The 21,942-nt window shown below is 43.7% G+C and overlaps 1 protein-coding gene across 9 annotated transcripts; it reads left to right on the forward strand.

The window, feature by feature from the left end:
• The first annotated feature begins 2,424 nt into the window (after window positions 1–2,424).
• Window positions 2,425–21,561, forward strand: LOC122541322 (class I histocompatibility antigen, F10 alpha chain-like). Of its 9 annotated transcripts, none has more exons than XM_043677988.1 (8): window positions 2,467–2,591; window positions 9,627–9,690; window positions 10,434–10,694; window positions 10,871–11,143; window positions 11,239–11,502; window positions 17,108–17,212; window positions 18,054–18,086; window positions 19,906–21,561. In XM_043677988.1, the coding sequence occupies exons 3-8, from the start codon at window positions 10,466–10,468 to the stop codon at window positions 19,974–19,976; spliced, it is 975 nt and encodes a 324-aa protein (XP_043533923.1). In that variant the 5' UTR covers window positions 2,467–2,591; window positions 9,627–9,690; window positions 10,434–10,465; the 3' UTR covers window positions 19,977–21,561. The 9 variants fall into 9 exon arrangements, with proteins under 9 accessions (XP_043533917.1, XP_043533923.1, XP_043533919.1 ...); XM_043677981.1 differs by lacking the exons at window positions 2,467–2,591; window positions 9,627–9,690 and adding exons at window positions 6,262–6,814; window positions 18,681–18,725 and having other exon boundaries at window positions 19,906–19,987; XM_043677987.1 differs by lacking the exon at window positions 2,467–2,591 and adding an exon at window positions 6,263–6,814.
• Window positions 21,562–21,942: the final 381 nt, after the last annotated feature.

A 21,942-nucleotide genomic window follows, 5' to 3' on the forward strand; every position in this document is an offset into this window, starting at 1 on the left:
GCTCCAAGCACTGATCACTGTGAAACCCCACACATCATTGACTGCCACAAGGAAAATGAACATATATTCTTGCTTTCCAACTACCAATGGGTTCTTGAAACAAACCCGCATCAAGACACACAGAACTTATTTAAAAATAAGTTTATAGCACTGACAATTTTACACTGTCAGAAGTAAGCCAGAGGGAAACACCAATAATCATTGGAAATGAGAATATAGTTCTTCATAAAGGTTTATGTTAAAGTATACGGGTCAGACCAATTAGCATCATTCACAACTTTTCCTCATTCTTCATTCTTGAAAAGTGACAAAGGACAATTTAGGAACCCAGGAACTTAGTTAGACATTGCTGTACAGTATGTGCTGCAGTGAAATATGTGAAACCACAGTAAAGGTGGACAAACTTATTCAAGCTGGAAGTTCACTCAGTGAAGCCAATTAAAGAGAATAGGAGTCTTTATTAAAATCAGCATGAATTATTCAGAATGCCATGAATAGTGTGAATAATCTTTGAAAAACTATGAAGAGGACAGGATTAGTTTTAAAACCACAGACAGCTGGTTCCATTCAGTAGAGTCAGTCGAGAGGAAACAAATTGTTTATTAGGCCACACTCAGCCAGATTCCTCCATTTCTAACTACAAAGTTGGGAATGCTCCATTTTGGCTGCAAAAGCCCAGAAAAATCCTTCAATAACCAATACAGAAGACACATTGCTGGATTGTAATACACTCCTGACTTCCGCGGGAAATAGTTTGCTCTTAAAGTTTTCATTTGGGGTAATGGATTATGCTTCACCCAATCCGATGATGTAATGAGATCTTAGTTGAGATGATCTTGTAGTCAGCACACTCGACAAAGTCGAGTAAAACACAACTGAAATGGAGAAATGAGGCAGTAAACCCAGATTCTGGTGACCAAGAGTTCACCAACCTCTCCAAACACTGTCAGCAGCAACAAGGTTCCATCATACAACACTTTGTTGATGGTGAACAGGCCTTGGGGAACCAGGAGGTGAACTACTTACTGCAGAATCCCCACTCTCTCACCAACTGTTAAAACCACAGTGTTAATACTGCTGATCGCATTCAGGTTCTGGTCAGTGGAATACAACTTAATATTGATGGTGGGAGATTCAGTGATGGTAAAACCTTTGAACGTCAAAGTGGTGAGGTGAATGAAAGATGTTAAGATTCGGTCTTGTTGAAGATGGTCATTGCCTGGTACTTGTTTGGCATGAATGTGATTTCCCACTTGCTAGCCCAATTTTGTATCATGTGTCTTGCTATGTAAATACATGGACTGATTCAGTGTCTGAGGTCTCACACTGAAAAATATCCAACCATCAGTGAACATCTTGACTTCTGACCTAAGGATGTAGTGAAGGTTATTGATGAAGGAGTTGAAAATCTTTGGACCTAACACCGTTTCGTGAGGAACACCTGCAGTGCTGTCCTGTGGCTGAGATTGCTGCACCTGAACAGTTTCACTGGGGGCACATAATGCCAAGGAATTTGTTAGGGCCCACAGTCTTTGCTATACCCCTAGGCTTTAACTGTACACCAGGTCTGGCAGGATTTGGAGGCAGTCTCAGGATGCCCATTTCCACACGGAATACTTTATTCATCGAATGTGGACATCATTGACTCGGCAGCAATTTATTGTCCAGCCCCATTTCTCCAGAGGATAATTATTGTGGGTCTGAAGTCACTTTGTAGGCCCAGACCAAATAAAGACAGGATACTTCCTTGCACAAAAGGACATGAATGAACTCGATGGTTTTACAGCTATACTCATTGGGTACATGTCCATCATGAGACTTGCTTTCAGTTCCAGGTTGTTTTTTATTTGAATTCAAACCTCACTGTCTGCCATGAGGGGATGTGAACCCATGTCCCCAGATCATTAGCTGAGGGGATTCCCAGCCCAGTGACATCACCGCAATCACATCATCTTCCCACACACCAAGGATCCATTTAAACATATCTCCTCTAAAGGTCTGTGAATGTTGGGATAATTCAAAAGGAGCTCCATATCAGAGATGATTGCATTTTTGGAGACTGAGGTTTGTCTGATATTTTGGTGATTGAAGGAGATGAAACTGAAGTTAAAAATCAGCAATGATCTCATTGGGTGGTGTAGCAGCATGAGGAGCTGAATGGTCTCTGTCCCAAAAATGAATTGCAGCTCAGCTCATTCTCCCAGCAACTAGAGATGAAAGTGGAAGTGTTTAGGTAATTGGAAATTCCCAATCGTGGGCGGAGTTATGGAACCTGGTTGTTGTCTATTCTGCGGAGTCTGCTGACTCACTGAGTCTTTTTATTGTGATTGTATCGATAATAGTTTGGGACCAATCAGTGTGAAGGTGTCTCGGTGAAGAGGAACGGTAACAAGAACTAAAACAAAGTGCTGAAAAATCTGTCGGGAGAGATATTGAAGATCCTTCTTCAGAACAGTTTAATATCACTCTCGATTACAGCTCACAGACTGAGACAGTCCGGTGGAAAATAATCTCTCCTCCCAGACTGTCGACTGAAGTCACGATGATTGGACTGATAGTGCTGGGACTTCTGTGGGGAGAGCTCTCTGCAGGTGAGGAATGGGAGGTGAGAGAGAGGCAGAGCCAGGCTGGGAACTGGGGCTTTAACCTTTGATCATGTTACCATCAGAATGGTTTATGGGGTAATATTTATCTGTTTCTTGTTTAAACGTCAGTGAATCCACTGTTTTAAATGGATTAAGTTCGTACGAGACTTAACCATAAGGCTAGAACAAAAGATCTGTAATTGCGAAATTCAAAAGATGTATTGAACTATACAGGGTGAAATGTAAAATTGGCAGACGTTTTTTTTAAGTAAAAGGAAAAGAGAAAAAAGTTAACAATATCACGTGATGAAGCTGAAGTGAATTGTGAAATTCTCTCCAGTGCTGGAGAAAAGGTGAACAAAATGATTCATGATTCAGGAATTCATGCTCAGATTTTTCTGTGTTTCAGAAACTCACTCTCTCTGACCTAAGGATGTAGTGAAGATTATTGACAAATGATTTGAAAATCTTTGGAGCAAACATTGTTTCGTGAGGAACTCCTGCAGTGCTGTCCTGTGTCTGAGATTGCTGTACCTGAACAGGTTCACTGAGGGCACATAACGCCAAGGGATTTGTTAGGGCCCACAGTCTTTGCTGTATACCCCTAAACTTTAACTGTACACCAGGTCTGGCAGGATTTGGATGCAGTCTCAGGAAGCCCATTTCCACACGGAATACTTTAATTTAATCATCGAATGCAGACATCATTGACTAGGCAGCATTTATTGTCCAGCCCTATTTGTCCTGAGGATAATTGCTGTGGGCCTGGAGTCACATGTAGGCCCAGACCAGATAAAGACAGGAGATTTCCTTGCACAAAAGGACATGAATGAACTCGATGGTTTTACAGCTATCACCGTTGGGTACATGTCCATCACAAGACTAGCTTTCAGTTCCAGATTGGTTTGTTTATTGACCTCACTGTCTGCCATGAGGGGATGTGCACCCATGTCCCTAGATCATTAGCTGTGGGGATTCTCAGCCCAGTGACATGACCACTATCTCACCATCTTCCCTCACACGAAGGATCCATCTAAACATATCTCCTCTAAAGGTCTGTGAATGTTGGGATAATTGCAAAAACACCTCCATAATCAGGGATAATTACAGACTAAGGTTTGACTCATATTTTGGCGATTGAAGGAGATGAAACATAGAACAATACAGTGCAGAACAGGCCCTTCGGTCCTTGATGCTGAGCCGACCTGTGACCTATTCTCAGCTCGTCCCCCTACACTATCCCATCATCATCCATGTGCTTATCTAATGCTTATTTAAATCTCCCTCATGTGGCTGAGTTAACTATGTTGGCAGGTAGGGCATTCCACACCCTTACCACTCTCTGCGTAAAGAACCTGTCTCTGATATCTGTCTTAAATCTATCACCCCTCAATTTGTAGTTATACCCCCTCATACAAGCTGACATCATCATCCTAGGAAAAGGACTTTCACTGTCTACCTTATATAATCCTCTGATAATCTTGTATGTCTCAATCAAATCCCCTTTTAGCCTTCTTCTTTCCAATGAGAACAGACCCAAGTCTCTCAGCCTTTCCCCATAAGACCTTCCCTCCAGACCAGGCAACATCCTGGTAAATCTCCTCTGCACTTTTTCCAATGCTTCCAAATCCTTCCCAAAATATGGCAACCAGAACTGTACACAATATTCCAAGGTGTGACTGCACTAGTGTTTTGTATAGTTGCAGCATGATATTGCGGTTCTGGAACTCAATCCCTCTGCCAATGAAACCTAACACACCGTATGCCTTCTTAACAGCACTATCAACCTAGGTGGCAACTTTCAGGGATCTATGTACATGGACTCCAAGATCCCTAGGGCACATCCACACTACTGTGAGAAACGAAGCTCACTCACATCAATAATTTCAATCCGAGACAAAATCTGAAGCAGTAGTATCGTTTATTTTGCTCTTGCAAGAGGGATGTGGTGTCAACTATTTGTAAGATAGTCACACACACACCCAGTTTAATGGGTACACAACATTTTAAACAATCCCTTCTCAGTTTCCTCCTCCCCCACTCATCTCATTGGCGTGTCCATATGTCCAATCCGCATTCTTCTTTCTCCTTCTCCCATTGCTCCTCCCCTGTTTACATCTCCCACTACTCACACTCCTGGCACCCCTTACCCTTGTTTACTTCTTACCCTATTTGGTCTTAGGTGCAGGTATCTGCTTGGCTGTTTTTACCACATAACTTAACTGTCTTACCACAACCCTCTAGTTTATAGTTAGCGTATATCCTCTCCTATTGCTAGATGTGTATGTGTTTTGCTAAAGTGACACTCTTCCCCCTTTCTAACCCACATCGAGCCTTATGGCCCGATTGTGGTTTTTTCTGCAGATGCACAAAAAATACTGCTCATAGCTTGCTTGTGTAAACTTATCTCAATCTACATCCCGGATGAACTCGGATTTCACCAGTTTCCTCATTTCCCCTCCCCCCAGCCTGTCTCAGTCAAATCCATCAAATTCAGCACCGCCTTCCTAACCTGCAATCTTCTTCCCGACCTCTCCGCCCCCACCCCAGTCTGACCTATCACCCTCACCTTGACCTCTTTCCACCTATCACATTTCCGACACCCCTCCCCCAAGTCCCTCCTCCCTATCTTTTATCTTAGCCTGCTGGACCAACTTTCCTCATTCCTGAAGAAGGGCTAATGCCCGAAACGTCGATTCTCCTGTTCCCTAGATGCTGCCTGACCTGCTGCGCTTTTCCAGCAACACATTTCCATCCTTAATCTACATCCCCCCTCCTATCCAGCCCTACAACCCTTGCAGACAACAACCTCCATAATCTTTTCCTTACACTACCAAGAATCTTTCCACTGACCCAATATTCTGCCTTCCTGTTATTCTTCCCAAAGTGCATCACCTCACATTTAGCTGCATTGAACTCCATTTGCCATTTTTCAGCCCAACTCTGCAGTTTATCCAAGTCCCCCTGCAACCTGTAACATTCTTCCAAGCTGACCACTATTCCATCGACTTTAGTGTCATCTGCAAATTTATTAATCCATCCACCTATAGAACATAGAACATAGAACAATACAGCACAGAACAGGCCCTTCGGCCCACGATGTTGTGCCGAACATTTGTCCTAGCTTAAGCACCCATCCATGTACCTATCCAATAGCCACTTAAAAGGGCACCAATGATTCTGACTCTGCCACTCCCACAGGCAGCGCATTCCATGCCCCCACCACTCTCGGGTAAAGAACCTACCCCTGACATCCCCCCTATACCTTCCACCCTTCACCTTAAATTTGTGTCCCCTTGTAACACTGTTGTACCCGGGGAAAAAGTCTCTGACTGTCTACTCTATTCCTCTGATCATCTTATAAACCTCTATCAAGTCACACCTCATCCTTCACCGTTCCAATGAGAAAAGGCCTAGCACTCTCAACCTATCCTCGTACGACCTATTCTCCATTCCAGGCAACATCCTGGTAAATCTTCTCTGCACCCTCTCCAAAGCTTCCACATCTTTCCTAAAGTGAGGCTATATCTGCATCTAAGTAATTTATAAAAATGACAAACAGTAGTGGTCCCAAAACAGATCCTTGTGGCACACCACTAGTAACCAGACTCCAGGCTGAATATTTTCCATCAACCACTACCCGCTGCCTTCTTTCAGAGAGCCACTTTCAAATCCAAACTGTTAAATCACCCTCAATTCCATGCCTCTGCATTTTCTCCAACAGCCTACCATGTTACCTACTGGAGTGAAGATCAGCAATCAACTCTTTGGGTGGTGTGGCAGCATCGAGGGGCTGAATGGTCTCTGTCCCGAGAATAAATTGCAGCTCAGCTATTCTCGCAGCAACTGGAGATGAGAGTAGAAGTGTTTCCGTGATTGAGAAGTCCCAATCCTGGGCGGAGTTATGCAACCGGTTCTTCCGGAGCCTGATGACTCACTGACTCTTTTTATTGTGATTGGACCGGTGATATTTTGGGACCAATCAGCGTGAAGGTGTCTCGGTGAACAGGAACAGGAACTAAAACCGAAATTGCTAAAAATCTGTAAAGATATTGGAGTTAACGTTTTAGGTCCAGTGACCCTTCTTCAGAACAGTTTAATGCCACTTGGGTACAGCTCACAGATTGAGACAGTCCGCTGGAAAGTAATCTTTCCTTCCAGACTGTCAACTGAAGTCACGATGATTGGACTGATAGTGCTGGGACTTTTGTGGGGAAAGCTTTCTGCAGGTGAGGAATGGGGGTGTGACAGAGGGGTAGAGCCAAACTGGGAACTGGCCCATTAACCTTTGATCATGTTACCATCAGAATGGTTTATGGGGTACTTTTTTTCTGATTTCATGTCTAAACGTCAGTGAATCCACAGTTTAAATTATTTAGGTTAGTACGAGACTTAACCATAAGGCGAGAACAAAAAATCTTCATTTGCAAGATTTATTGAATTTCCAAAGGGAGAAAAGTAAAAATGTAGAATTGATAGTTTTTTCATGTGAAAGAAAGAAAAAATTGCGTTGAGAGTAAAACGTTAACGACGTCACATGATGAAGTGAATTGTGAAATTTCCTCCGTTCCCCAGCGCTGGGTAACAGATGGACAAAAGGCCTTCTTGAAAACTTCACCTTATATGATTAACTCTAGTTCATCATCTCAAATCAACCTAACTGTGGTCCACACATTGACTAACTTCTCTGTTTAATTATGATTGGTTACTGACACAGGAAACTTTCCCAGGTTTGGGAACATTGTTTCCCATTCTAAAAGATGAAAGACTTCATCTAAACTTGTTTAAGAACTATAACCTGGTGTTCTGTGACTTTTAGCTAAAGTTGTTTAATATATCATTGCAACTCCATGACACTGTAACTCTTCTGCTAAAAATTCTGTGTCATATGGTCATGTTCCACAACCACCTTTCAACACTCCTCCAAGGACATGCAGGTCCTAGGCCACCTCCAACGACAAACCCTTACCACCCAACACCTGGAGGAAGAACACCACATTTTCTGCCTTGGGACCCTCGAACCACACGGGATCAATGTGGATTTCACCAGTTTCCTCACTTTCTCTTCCACCCCACCCCCCCCACTCCCAGTCCCAAGCCTCCAACTGGGCACCACCCTCTTGACCAGTTAATCTTCCTTTCCACTATCTGCTCGACCCTACTCCCCGACCGGTCACCTTTACTCCCACCTTCATCTACCTACCACAGTTCCAGCTACTGTCCCACCAGGCTCACCCCTCTCCAATTTATTTCTCAGCCCCCCCCCCCCCCCCTCCCTCGGCCATTATCTTAATTCCTGATGAAGAGCTTGTGTGCAAAACATTAATTCTCCTGTTTCTCAAATGCTTCCAGACCTACTGTGCTTTTCCAGCACCATGCTCTCGATTACTATGCTTGTGTCAGAAGGCTGTTTGTAATAAGTTACCAGTGTGAGAAATTGAGAGCCACTGATGAAACATGACATCTCTGACAAGGCATGGATGGCGCTGGGAGTTGACCTCATCTCTCTCACTCTGTCTCTCTGGAACTGAACATTTTCATCACTGTAGATGAACTAATCTTCTGTCTATAAGGTGGTGGACCATCTGACTGACTGCTCAGATTGTAGAATGTCTGTTTTTTTTTATGTAAGCAGTGTATCCATTACTACATTTTCAACATTTTGATGAACAAAATGGCAGAGTGAGGTGGTGAGTGAGATATCCAAGCTGCTTCAGAGAGGATTGTGAAATTGAACACCACACCAGAGTTCATCAAAATGAAAAGCTGAGCTGGAAATCAAAATTGCTAAAGGAATGAGAGACAAACTGAGCAAATCCAGTGGAGAAACAGATCCACTGAAGGCATGGTGAGTCATGCTCTTTCCAAACTGCTCTTCCACTGGCAAACCCAATCAAAGTGTTTTTAACTTCATTCATGGAAAAGTGGGAGTCACTGGCTGGGCCAGAATTTATTACCAATCCCTAATTTTTAAGAGACAGCCCCATTGCTGTGTGTCTACACTCACGTCCAAGCCAGGCCATGTAGGGATGGCAGTTTCATTTAGGAAAAGGACTCTAATGAATCAGATGCCCTTTTCCAGGGAATTGACATGATTTCATGTTTCAGACTCCTAATTCCAGAAAACTATTGAATTCAGATTCCATCAACTGCCTTTGCAAGATTTGAACCAAGGTCCCTGGAACCTTACCTGATTATTACTCCAGTGATGATACCACTCGGTCATCCCCTCCCTGTGAACACAGATACACCATTGCCAATCACAGTGCATACACACACACTGGAGTAACTGTTCTTTCACAGCAGCTGGCTGTGAAAGATGGGAACAGAACCTGCACAGGCCACAAATCAACCATCAGATCCCAAGGTCCACCAAACCCTAGCATTGGAAATGGAACATAAGTGAAACCAGAAGTGACATTGGAACAACTCTCCCAGGAGAAACAGCATAATCCAGAACAGCCAACAATGAAGAACGGCACAATTTAAGACTGTAAACTATTCATGTGCAGGGACTGACATGAATCTTGAACTGCTGTTGTATGAAGTCATGTGTCCATTATGGTTAATCTGGATAACTCGCAATGTGAGCAATAATCTAGGCAATTCCTTTATCTGCTGCCCTTGTCCTTCTGGATTGACATGATCATAGATTTGGAAGGTGCTGTTTTCAGGAGCACATTCCAAAACCTGCCTGAAAGTTTGAGTCTCAACCCCTGCTTTGGACGGATCTGGAATTCACTTGGAAAGCAAACAGTTCCTCTGTCTTCAAACATGGTGTGAAGCTGCCATCATAGCTTGCTGCTGTGGGGCAATTTAAGGCAGAAGCTGCAATAAAATGATTGACTTATAGAATACAGCAACAACATGGCTGAAGGAAGAATTCAGCTAAAGAAGCAGGGTTACTATAGGACATCCTTGCAGTAATTAGTTGTCTCAGCAGAAGCAGGATAACACACAACTGATCATGTCAAAAGCTTTCTCTCCACTTATGCTGCCAGACCTACTGAGTTTCTCTAGCTGTTTCTGTTTTCATTTCAGATAGAGCCTATGATATCTGGTAGACCATGAACAGCTACAGTGGTTATATAACAAAGCAGATAAGGTAAGGCCTTGATGACTGCTGAAATGAAACATTTTGCTGGAAAGCAGGCCTCCGGTCCCATATCTGAAACTTGGTCACTTCTGTTTATTAGCAAGAAGTCTTTCCAAGCAGAGCATGTGACTATGGCCCTGATCACCTGGTCACGTGATGTGGGGCCCCTTAACTGATTGGATAATAGCTTTTGAAATGTATTAAATAACTATTTAATCTGTAAGATTTCCTTTGTTCAGTGGACAAGTATCAGAACTGTCCCAGAGACTTGCTCCCTGCTGATGAAATAATAAACTCTGATAACTGAAGCAGACCTTGGGTATCATGTGATCCTCATAGTCATTCTGTCCCTTCACTGCCATCTCCCAACTTGGAAAGAACTCTTCAAATCCGTGGCTCTAGCCCCTTGGTCGCTGACCTTCAGGTAACCTGAGGAGAGCACACACAAATGTTGGTGGAAAGGGTCAACAAGTGGCTGATGAGATTTAACGTGAACAATGCAGAGATATACATTTTGGAAGGAAAAACCTGGAAAGACAAAATAAAGAGTGAAGCTCTAAATCAGGAATAAGGGACAGAGAGTCCAGCAGTTATAAAAGTAAAAATCATAGAATGTGGATGGGCAGGTTCAGACGATGGGATCCTGGGCTTTATAAATACAGGTATAGTGTGTGAAGAGAGCTCTCTCTCAGCGTTCAGTTAGAGTGATGGGTGTTTAGGGATTCATGTACTGATTTCTTTTTGTGTTTCAGACACTCACTCTCTCCGGTATTTTGTCACTGGTATGACTCCGATTCCTGGTTTCCCAGAGTTTGTGATTGTTGGTTATGTGGATGGGGTCCAGTTTGTTATGTACAACAGCAATTGGAAGGGGTTGATTGCCCGGAAGCAGTGGATGGTGGATAGTGAAGGACCAAAGGCCTGGAACCGGAAACTATTGCTTGCTCAGGAGCAAGAAGACATTGTCAGACGCAATATTCCAAGATTTATGACACGGACCAACCAGACAGGAGGTGAGTGCTCACCGTCCCACAGCATGACATCTTTCTGTGCGTTTGGGGAGTATGGGTGGGAATGGGAGAAATTAGGAGTGAATCTGAGTTCCAGAGACTGACTGGCTGTGGGAATGGTTGGAGGGGACACCAACTGTCTCTGTCTCTGATCAGCAACTTGTGTTTCTGATTGACAGGGATCCACATTTACCAGATGATGACTGGCTGTGACCTGAGGGATAATGGGACTGTAAGTGGGTTCACTCTCAGAGGATGGGATGGACAAGATTTGATCAGCTTCGATAAGGATCACATGGTGTGGGTGACCCCAGTCCACTGGGCGGAAAGCATCAAAAACAGGAAGGACCAGGATGTGGTGTCTAACCATCTATGGAAGCATTTTCTGGAGGTGGAGTGCATTGAATGGCTGAGGAAATGCCTGGAGTACGGACAGAGGGAACTGAGAGTCGGTGAGGGAGTGAGAGTTGTTGTGGTGAATGATGTCTGGGCTTTTCTCTCTCTGCGTTCCTGAACTGATTCTTCTTCCTCTTCCCCTCTCCCTCAGTTGCCCCGATCGTGTCCGTTACCCGTCTGGGTGATTTTAACTGGCTGGTCTGTCTTGTCACTGGGTTTTACCGACAAGCCATCGAGGTGACTCTATGGAGGGATGGAGTGTTGATCGATGAGCCCCTGTCCACCGGGATCTTGCCCAATCACGACAGGACCTATCAGATCCGGAAATGGATAGAGTTTGATCCAGAGGACCAGGCCGAGTATTCCTGTCAGGTGGAGCACAGCGGATTGGAGGAGAAGCTGGTGGTGATTTATGGTAAGACTCATTCTCACTGTTAGAGAGGAACCAGGATCACAAGAGAGAGAGGACCAGCTGAGCTGCTTCAGCAGGACGCTCCAGGGTAGAGAGAGAGAGAGAGAGAGAGAGAGAGAGAAGGAAGTTGATACGAACTGTCAGTGTATCATAGTGCTCACATCAATTGTACAGGACAGTAATCAAGGCAGTGAATCAGGGAAACTACAGTAGGGTGTCACCCAGTGTATCCTGGTGTGTAACACTACCCCAGCATCTTAATGTCCAGGAACATTCAGGATTAAAGAATACTACCAGCTCCTGCAAGTTCCCCTCCAAGCTACTCGCCATCCTGACTTGGAAAAACATTGTGGGGCCATCTACAGCACATGAGCTGTATTGGTTCAAGAAGGCAGCTCACCACCACCTTCTGTAGAGCAACTACTAGGGAATGACTGTAAATACTGGCCCAACTAGTCACAACCATATCCCTATGATTAAAAATGAAAAACAGATCCAGAGTTATTTTGCTTTGAGACAGTTCAGTGAATTCAGGGATAGTAATGTCCGACAGTACCCATATATTCTGAGACTATTGCAGCAACCAGTGTATCCTCGAATTATAGCCCAGTGTATTTAACATTTGTTTCTCAATGATCTTTTTTATCTAACTCAATGTAACGATGAATAGTCAGCATGAATTTTGAGGGAGAATATTGTGTTTGACCAACTCCATTGAATATTTTTGAAGAGACAGTATATTCCTGTTAGGCTGGTAGGTGTAGGGAATGCTGGATGACTGGAGAAATTGAGGTTTAGGTTAAGAAAAAGAAGGAAGCATATGTCCAGTATGAACAGGAGAGATCGTGTGAATCCTTACACGAGAGGCTGTAGGAGTCATCTGGATTAAAGTGGTGCTGGAAAAGCACAGCAGGTCAGGCAGCATCTGAGGAGCAGGAAAATTGACATATTGGGCAAAAGCACTTCAGGGCTTTGCTTTTACCCGAAACGTTGATTTTCCTGCTCCTCAGATGCTTACTGACCTGCTGTGCTTTTCCAGCACCACTCTAATCTAGACTCTGATTTCCAGCATCCGCAGTCCTCACTTTTGCCTATAAAGGCTGTAGGAGTATACTTAAGAGGGAAATCAAGAGGGCAAAAAGAGGACATGAGATAGCTTTGGCAAATAGGGTTAAGGAGAATCCAAAGGGTTTTTATAAATACATTAAGCATAAAAGGGTAACTTGAGAGGGAATAGGGCTCCTCAAAGATCAGCAAGGGAGCCTTTGTGTGGAGCCGCAGGAGATGGGGGAGATATTAAATGCGTCAGTGTTTACTATGTGGAAGATATAGAATGTGGGGAAATAGATGGTGACATTTTGAAAAATGTCTATGTTACAGAGGAGGTGGTGCTGGATGTCTTGAAATGAATAATAGGTGGATAAATTCCCAGGACCTGATCAGGTGTACCCTAGAACTCTGTGAGAAGTTAGGGAAGTGATCATTGGACCCCTTGCTGAGATATTTGTATCATCAATAGTCACGGGGAGGTGCTGGAAGACTGAAGGCTGGCTAACATGGTGCCACTATTTAAGAAATGTGGTAAGGAAATGCCAGGGAACTATAGACCAGTTAATCTGACATTAGTGGTGGGTAAGTTGTTGGAGGGAATCCTGATGGACAGGACTTACTTGTATTTGGAAAGGCAAGGACCGATTAGGGATAGTCAGCATGGCTTTGTGTGTAGGAACACATATCTCACAAACTTGATAGTTTTTTTGAAGAAGTAACACAGAGGATTAGGGCTGTTATACATTTAATGGTAAGTCTCTGGGGAATGTTGCTGAACAAAGAGACCTTGGAAAGGAAGTTTATGACCTTGATAGGAGAGTCACAGGTAGATAGGATAGTGAAGAAGGCATTTGGTTTGCTTTCCTTTATTGGTCAGAGCATTGAGTACAGGAGTTGGGAGGTCATGTTGTGACCATACAGGACATTGGCTAGGCCACTTTTGGAATATTGTAGGCAATTCTGGTCTCCTCATATAGGAAGGATGTTGTTGCGAAACTTTGTAGGGTTCAGAAAAGATTAACAAGGACATTGCCATGGTTGAAGGATTTGAGCTGTAGGGAGAGGCTGAATAGGCTTGGGCTGTTTTCCCCAGAGCTTCAGAGGCGGAGGGGTGACCTTATAGAGGTTTATAAGATCATAAGTGGCATGGATAGGATAAGTAGACAAGATTTGTACTTGGGTGTGGTTGAGTCCAGAAGTAGAGGGCATAGGTTTATGGTAATAGGGGAAAGATATAAAAAGGACCTAAAGGGCAACTTTTTTTCACACAGGGTGGTGCATGTATGGAATGAGCTGCCAGAGGAAGTGATGAAGGCTGTTACAATTGCAGCATTTAAAAGGCATCTTGATGGATATTTGAATCGGAAGGGTCTAGAGGGATATGGGCCAAGTGCTGGCAAATGAGGCTGGATTATGTTGCGATATCTGGTCAGCACGGACGAGTTGGACTGAAGGGTCTCTTTCCATGCTGTACATCTCTATGACTGTAGGTAACAGGGTTCACAGTGGTAATGTTGTAGATGTACTCTTGAAGGCTTTAAAAGGCCTTTGATCAGGTACCCCCATAATAAAAACATTTAGAGAATGTGGAGTCAGCTAAAATGGATTGTTAACTAGTTTGCAGACAGGAAAGAGATTGGGAATAAGGTTTATTTAGTCAGTGTCAGAATGATGGAAGTGATGTTCTGCAAGGAAACATTGCCATTCACAGTTTACAATATTGATTTGGACTTTGAAATTATGGAATCACATGGAAGTCTCTTTAGCCCATCATGCCCTGACTGTCTCTCTGAGCATTACCACTCAGTGCTATTCTCCTGCCTTCTCCCCATCACCCTGAATATGGTTTTATTTAAATGGAATTTTAGAATTTAAATTATTATATACCCCGGCACCAAGCAGTCCAGAGAACAAGACAGGAATCCCAGGTAGTCCCAAGGGGGAGAGAGATATTTCGAGATATTCTAACAAAGAGCAGAGATGAGCTTTAGACAATCCTGTGTGATAGGAGGCAGGAGATCCAAAATCCCAACATGAGGAGCCTGATGCACGAGACAGCCAGGTTGAGTCTACTACATCTCATCAGGCAGTGATTCTGGTGATCAAAAACAGTTATTTCCAAATTGGGGGTAGTCTGTATTCAGGAAGACAGCAGCAAGTTACAGAAAGGCATTAACAAACCTTCAAACTGAACAAATGATTGGTAAGTGAAGTAGAGGAACAAAACAATCTCAGAGAAAAAACACCCAATTACTGAATGTTGTGCACAGATTAGAGTCCTACAGCACGGACACAGGCCCTTTGGCTGAAACTGGTCCGTGCCAATCAAAATATTCATCACCACTACCCCCATTTCCCTTCACTTGACCCATATCCTTCTAAGTTGAAACTTTATTGCTGGAACAGCACAGCAGGTCAGGCAGCATCCAGGGAACAGGAGATTCGACGTTTCGGGCACAGGCCCTTCTTCAGGAGGGCCTGTGCCCGAAACGTCGAATCTCCTGTACCCTGGATGCTGCCTAACCTGCTGTGCTGTTCCAGCAATAAAGTTTCAACTTTGATCTCCAGCATCTGCAGACCTCACTTTCTCCCCATATCCTTCTAAACCTTTCCCTGTCCATGTATTTGTCCAAATGCCTTTTACACGGTGGTAATGTACCACCCTCTGCGAAAACATTGTCCCTCAGCTTCCCTTTTATTCTTTCCCCTGCAACCTTAAACTGATGCCCTGTAGCCTTTGATTCCCCAACCCTATTAAAGCGACTGAGTGCATTCACCTTATCCATGCCTCTAGTGATCTTATACGTTTCTGTAAGATCCTCCCCCACCTTCATTTCCTACACTCTAAAGAAAAAAGTCCTAGTTTGCCCAACTTCTCCTTCTAACTTAGTCCCTTGTGTCTTGGCAACTGCCTTGTAAATTTCTTCTGCACGCTTTCCAGTTTAATAACATCCTTCCTATTAGCAAAGTGACCAAAACCACAATACTGCAAGTGCAGCCTCACCAATGTTCTGTACCACTGCAATATAACTTCCCAACTTCTATACTCAATGCCCTGACTGATGAAGGCTGATGTGCCAAAAGCTGCCTTCAATGTCCTGTCTACTTGTGACTCTACTTTCAGAGAACCATGCAACTGAACTCCAAGGTCCCTCTGTTCCACTACATTCCTTAATGCACTACCATTCACCATGAAACTCGTGCTTTGATTTGAGTTTCCAAAATGAAGACCTCGCATGTATCTGCATTAAACTCCATTTGCCATTTCTCTGCTCATTTCCCCAGCTGATCAAGGACCTGCTGCAATTTCTGATCACCTTCCTCGCTGTATTTGATACTGCCTATTTCAGTATCATCTGCAAACTTACTAACCATGCCTTGTACATTCTCATCCAAATCGTTGATATAGATAACAAACAGCAATGGGCCCAGCACCAATCCACTGATTCTTGTGGCACTCCAATGGTCACAGGCCTCCAGTCTGACAAGCATCCTTCCGTTATTACCTGCTACTTTCTAACAAATGTGTATTCAATTTGCCAGCTCCCCCTGGATTCCATTCAATCTAACCTTCAGAGCAGCCTACCATGAGGAATCTTAGCAAAGGCCTTACTGAAATCCATATACTGCCCTGCCCTCATCAACCTTCCCGGTCACTTTATCAAAGAACTATAACAAATTTGTGAGGCATGATCTCCCATTCACACAGTCATGCTGAGTATTCCTAATCAAACTGTCTTTCCAAATGCATATAATATCTTATCTCAGAATCTTCTCAAGTAACTTACCTACCACAGATGTTCGGCTGACTGGTCTATCGTTCCCAGGATTTTCTTTGCAGCCCGCATAACCTTCACTACTGTCCATAACTTCCATGACCTCACCCCGTGGATAACAATTAGAAAGGGCATTTTTTTATGAACAACCTGAGGATAGGCTTTAATTTTTAGAGGAGATTTAGCATATGCCACCTCACCTTCAATTCTACCTTGAAGTTTGGTTAGACCACATATTGAGAACTGCAGACAGTTCCGGTCACCATGTGATATAAAGGATATTGAGGCACTGGAGAGAGTGCTGAGAAGATTTACAATGTCAATATCAGAAACGTGTGAGTGTATGTATCAGGAAAGGATTGAGAGGCTTGATGTCTTCTCTCTTGAATGATGGAGCCTGAATAGAGATCTTTAAAATGATGAATCATTTTGAAAGAGTGGGTGCAGAGAGAATGTTTGTGGAAGGGCACAACTAGGGACTATCAACACAAGGCAGTCACCAAATATTCCGCATGGGATTGCAGAGAAGCTTTGACAGTCGGACCATGAGGAGAATGTGAATCTTGCTGCTGAAGGGAGTGAGATTGTCAAGATATATTTAGAGGGAAATTAGAAAGGAATCAGGAGTGATGGTGATAGATATAAATGAGAAAGGAATGTGGAGCTTCAAGAGACTAAATACAGGTGTATGTTGATTGGACCAAATGGGTTCAGTGTGTGCCTTTTATTTTCTTCTTTCTCTCTCTTCATGCCTCACTCGGCTCTCTGTCTCTCTGTGACAGACCCAAAGTCTCATGCCCAGGTTCCTGTTCCTATTGGGATTGTATTCGGAGTCCTCTGGATCATCTCTCTCTCTGTTGTGGCTGTCACCATTTACAAGAAGAAAGGTTGGAGGTTTTGAGAAAATGGCAGCTCCTCACGGTTGGGGGTTTCAGGGAATTGGAAATGATCCCAGCGATGAAGAGCTTGTTATATGATGAGCTGTTGAGGACTCTGCGTGCGTACTGGATGGAGTTGAAAATGTTGAGAGCAAATCTCATGAAAAGTATACATTACTGAGAGGAGTGGATGTGGAGAAGATGTAGGAGACACGAGGACCCAAGGGAACAGCCTCCGTGTGACGGGATGACCTTTTAGAACTGAGGAGGAATTTCCTCAGTGGTGACTCTGTGGAACCCATTGCTGCAGAAGGTTGTGGAGGCCAAGACATTGAGTGTCTTTAAGACAGAGATAGGTTCTTGATTGGTAAACGGCTCAAGGTTACAGTGAGAAGGCAGGAGAATGAGGTTGAGAAATATATCAACCACAGTGGGCTGAATGGCCTAATTCTGCTCTATATCTTATAGTCTCCAGTTGATAGTTTTGGTTCAGAGGTGGGCAAGGAACGTCTGTGTTTGGGTGTCAGTCTCAGGGTTAGTGATAGCTCAGGCAGTGGGGAGAGGGCATTAGTTTGTGAAGGAGGGTCTAAGCGTCCCTTCGTATGGAGATTGTTCCCTTGGATCCTACTCTAACTTGTTCCTCAGGTTAGGCTGGAGTGTCTCAGGGGTTGGAGTCTCACGTTGTGAGTGTGAGGTCAGACAGTTCAGATTGGGGCTGGGTCTCAGTTCACTGTTGGGCATAAACAGCTCAGGGCAATGTGGGTAGGAGAGGCTGAGTCTGGATGGGAGTGAGGGTCTTCAGCATTTCCTCTGACGTTCTGACACTGACTGAACATTCCTTGTTTTACAGGGGGAATGAAAAATGACTACAATCCAACAAACAGTAAGCTGATAATTCAGACATCTCAGCGTCTGTGTTAGTGTATGACAAGCTGTTCTTTCTGTTTCACACAAAGAACCACAAACGCAGAGATCTGAAACAGAAAAAAGCAGAAATTGCTGGAGAAACTCAGTAGGTTTGGCAGCAGCTGTGGAGAGAAAAACACAGTTAACATTGAGTCCAGTGACTTTTTGTTCTGGGAGTTCTGTTGTGTGAGTGTGTGGCAGTGGAGTGGGTGGGGGTCGGGGTCACTGGATCTAAAGCATTACTTCTGCTTCCTCTCTCTCCACAGATGCAGGCAGACATGCTGAGATTCTCCAGCAATTTTTTTGTTCTGTCTGGTCTAGACTGGTCTATCTGTCTTTCGTTCTCCTGTTGGTCTCATGTGCTCTCTCTCTCTCTCATACACTCTTTCTTTCTTTTACATCTGTGGGTCATTTTTGCTCTCACTCCTGTTCCGCTCTCTCTCATTTCTTTTGCTTACGCTTCCTCTCTTGCATTTTTCTCTATAACGCCCTTTCTCTCACACTCATGTTTCTCACTCTCTCTTTCGCTCTGATAATGAGCAGTTTCTAATGCCTCTCTTTCCGTTAACAGCTTCTGATAAAAGGACATCCTCAGACAGTTCTGTCATTTCCTGAGGTATGAGTATTGTTGGTCAATGTTGTGAGAAGATCATTCTAATTGGGATACAGAAAAACCTCGATTATGTGAATGACATGGGCGGGGAGTATGTAGTTTGGATAACTGATTGTTTTTGATCATATCAGTTATCCGAACAAAGCAAGCATTGACAGGACTTAGATCTTATTCAAATAATCTGAAATTCAGATAATTGATGTTTGAATAACCGAGGGTAATCTGTATTGGGGCTGGTTTTCACTGTACGATCTGCAGGGTGGACTCTGAGCTCAGTTCTCTCTACTTGTGTGATCACTAAAGACCAGCTCATGCAGTTTCACACTGAGCTTTCAGACTGTCCTTCTGTAGATGGCTGTCCTTATACTGTTCTCAGCCTCAAGATATTGTCAACAGGAGGGATTTGGGCTACAGAAACATCTGGAAACTTTTCATCCTGGATGGGGCTCCTGTCTCACTTAGTTTGTTTCTGGAGTTGAGCTCTGCGCTCCCGGGATTCTGAATTACTGAAATGTGGCCAGTGGGGTCTAGATCTGATGGAGACCTCCGAACAGGTCAGGAGACCAAACCGTGAGGAGATTTGTGATCCTGGAGGGAGTGCAGTATAGATGGGCCAGAATGAAATGTGGACTTCGAGGTTTAAATTACACAGACATTAAACAAACAAACTAGGGTCGTGTTTCAGGAAATGAAGGTTAAGGGCTGATTTTAATGGAGGTTTTCAATGTATTTAGTGAAGTGGATATGGTAGATAGAGGAGAACTGTTCTGACTGGCTGGGGTGTCAGTATAGTTCGAGTCAGACCTATTGAGAGTGAAACTAGGTAACACTTCCACAATAACTCACCCTTTCTCAAAAGGCAATTGATGCAAAATGAACTTGAGTGAATTTAAAATCTAGAAAACTCAGAATTAAGAGACAAATGGAAGCTACATAAATGGATTGAGGCAACACACCAGCAAAGATCTGATTGAATGGTGGAACGGCATTGAGGGGTTAAATGGCCTCCTCATCTTCCTATGTCCCTGTGGGTTTTGCTGGTCTTTAGGGAGTGGGTCTGAGGGGTTTTACTGATGTTTGGGCAATGGGGCTTTTGTGTTTCACTGCTGGTCTTTATGGGAGATGCTACAGGGTCTGCTGGGTTTTCTGTGCTCTGTAACAGAGTTTTTTTTCTCTTCCCCAGGGGCCTCTGATGTCCTTGCTGGAAACCAGGTTTCCATTGCTGCGATTGACCTTCTAATTTCTTCCACCTGAATTTCAGAAGCAATTTGAATTGCCGATCCGGAATAGTGAAGAGCCAGCCTAATGGTGACCATGTAACCATTACGGTTTGTTGTTAAAAGTCATCTGGTGCACTAATGTCCTTCCACGATAGAAATCCTGACCTGGTCTGGTCTACATGGCATGACAGAGCTAGTTAACGCTTAACTGCCCTCTGGACAGCAAATGCTGGCATTGCCGGTGATGGCCACATCTCAGGAAACAGCTTTTAATGTGGACAGTGTGATTATGTTTCCTGAGCAGAAACTTCATCTCCACAGGACAGCACTCAGTTTTCATGCCCCATGCACTATACCTCAGTCAATTCAGCACATACACATGATCTTCTTCAGCCATTCGTCAGTGGGATTATCCCAGACCTCAGTTTGAATTTTCCTGCATCTTAAATACTGAGTGAAGCCTTTTCTACAAACTTGTTACACAGCAATATCTCTGGAGCCTGATGGAAGTCAACATTACATTACGATGGTACATACTGTCTCATGGCAATAGATGTCATGACTCCACCTCCTGCCCAGAGCATGCTGCACCCTCACACTTTCTGACTTGAACTGTTTCCATGTTCCCACTCCTATCAATTTATACCCTTCCTCGTGCAAATTCTCAATAGAGCTGCGTACTCATGGTCTGCATTCCAGCCTCCTGTCTTGGGATCAAGGCTGCACTATTTCCTGTCCCACTCTCTCCAACTCGGATTGTGCTGAGGTGTTTATTGAGTCATCGAGTCATTACAGAACAGAAACAGACCCTTCAACCCAAACAATCCATGCCATCTATGTCCCCAAACTAAACTAGTCCCACTTGGCTGCGCCTGGTCCATGTTACGAAAAACATTTATTATTTGTGTACTCATCCAAATATAAATGGTGTATCTGTACCATGTCCACCACTTCCTCTAGAAATTCATTCCAAACACAAACCATTCTCAGTTAAAAATGTTGGCTCTCATGTCGTTTTAAACGTTTTCTCCTCTCACCTTAAAAAATAGTACCTGGTCTTGAAATTCACCCCCACTCCACACACACACACACACACCCCTCTTACATACTCTCACACTCACGCAGGCCCTCTCTCATACACACATAACTCCCCCCATATTCACATCCACACATTTGCCCTCTCACAGGTTTATACTCTGTCACAATCACGCACACACTGCCAAGCACATGCACATGATTGAATGGCGGAGTGGACTCGATAGACCGAATGTCCTTACGTCTGCTCCTATGTCTTATGGTCTTATGTAAATACAAACTCACGGGCACTCTCTCTCACACATGCACACACACAAGGCTATCAGGTGAATTTGCATTTGCAGAATTGTTTTTGCAGATACGTTGTGTACTTTTGGAGCAAAATATAATCTGCAGGCAGTCAATCCATATCACCTTAAGTTATCTCGAGAATGTGACTTAAAAGAAGTTCTGATATTTACATATTGATGAACCAAAACCTACAATATATTGTTTCATTTGTATGATGTTGTGATCTTTTGCTATAAATTCTGTGTCTTGTCCCACAGCTACCTGACGAAGGAGCAGCGCTCCAAAAGGTAGTGCTTCCAAATAAATGTGCAGGTCTATAACCTGGTGTTGTGTGATTTTTAACTTTGTCCACCCCAGTCCAATGCCAGCACCTCCACATCATCTGCAATAGGAAAGAGTCTAACCATCAGCCTTTGACCATCAATAGTTTTACCATCACTAAATCCCACACCATCAACCTCTGAGGGATTACCATTAACCTGAACCTGAACTGGACTGAACATAGAAATACAATGGCTACAAGAGCAAGTTAATGGCAAAGAATACTGCAACATGCAACTCACCTCTGACTCACCAAAGCCTGTTCACCATCAAGAATGCTCAATTCAGGAGTGTGATGCAATACTCCCGACTTACCTATATGAGTACAATTCCAGCAACACTGATCAAGTTTG

This window comes from Chiloscyllium plagiosum, chromosome 37, assembly GCF_004010195.1.
Source record: "Chiloscyllium plagiosum isolate BGI_BamShark_2017 chromosome 37, ASM401019v2, whole genome shotgun sequence".
NCBI lineage: Eukaryota > Metazoa > Chordata > Chondrichthyes > Orectolobiformes > Hemiscylliidae > Chiloscyllium > Chiloscyllium plagiosum.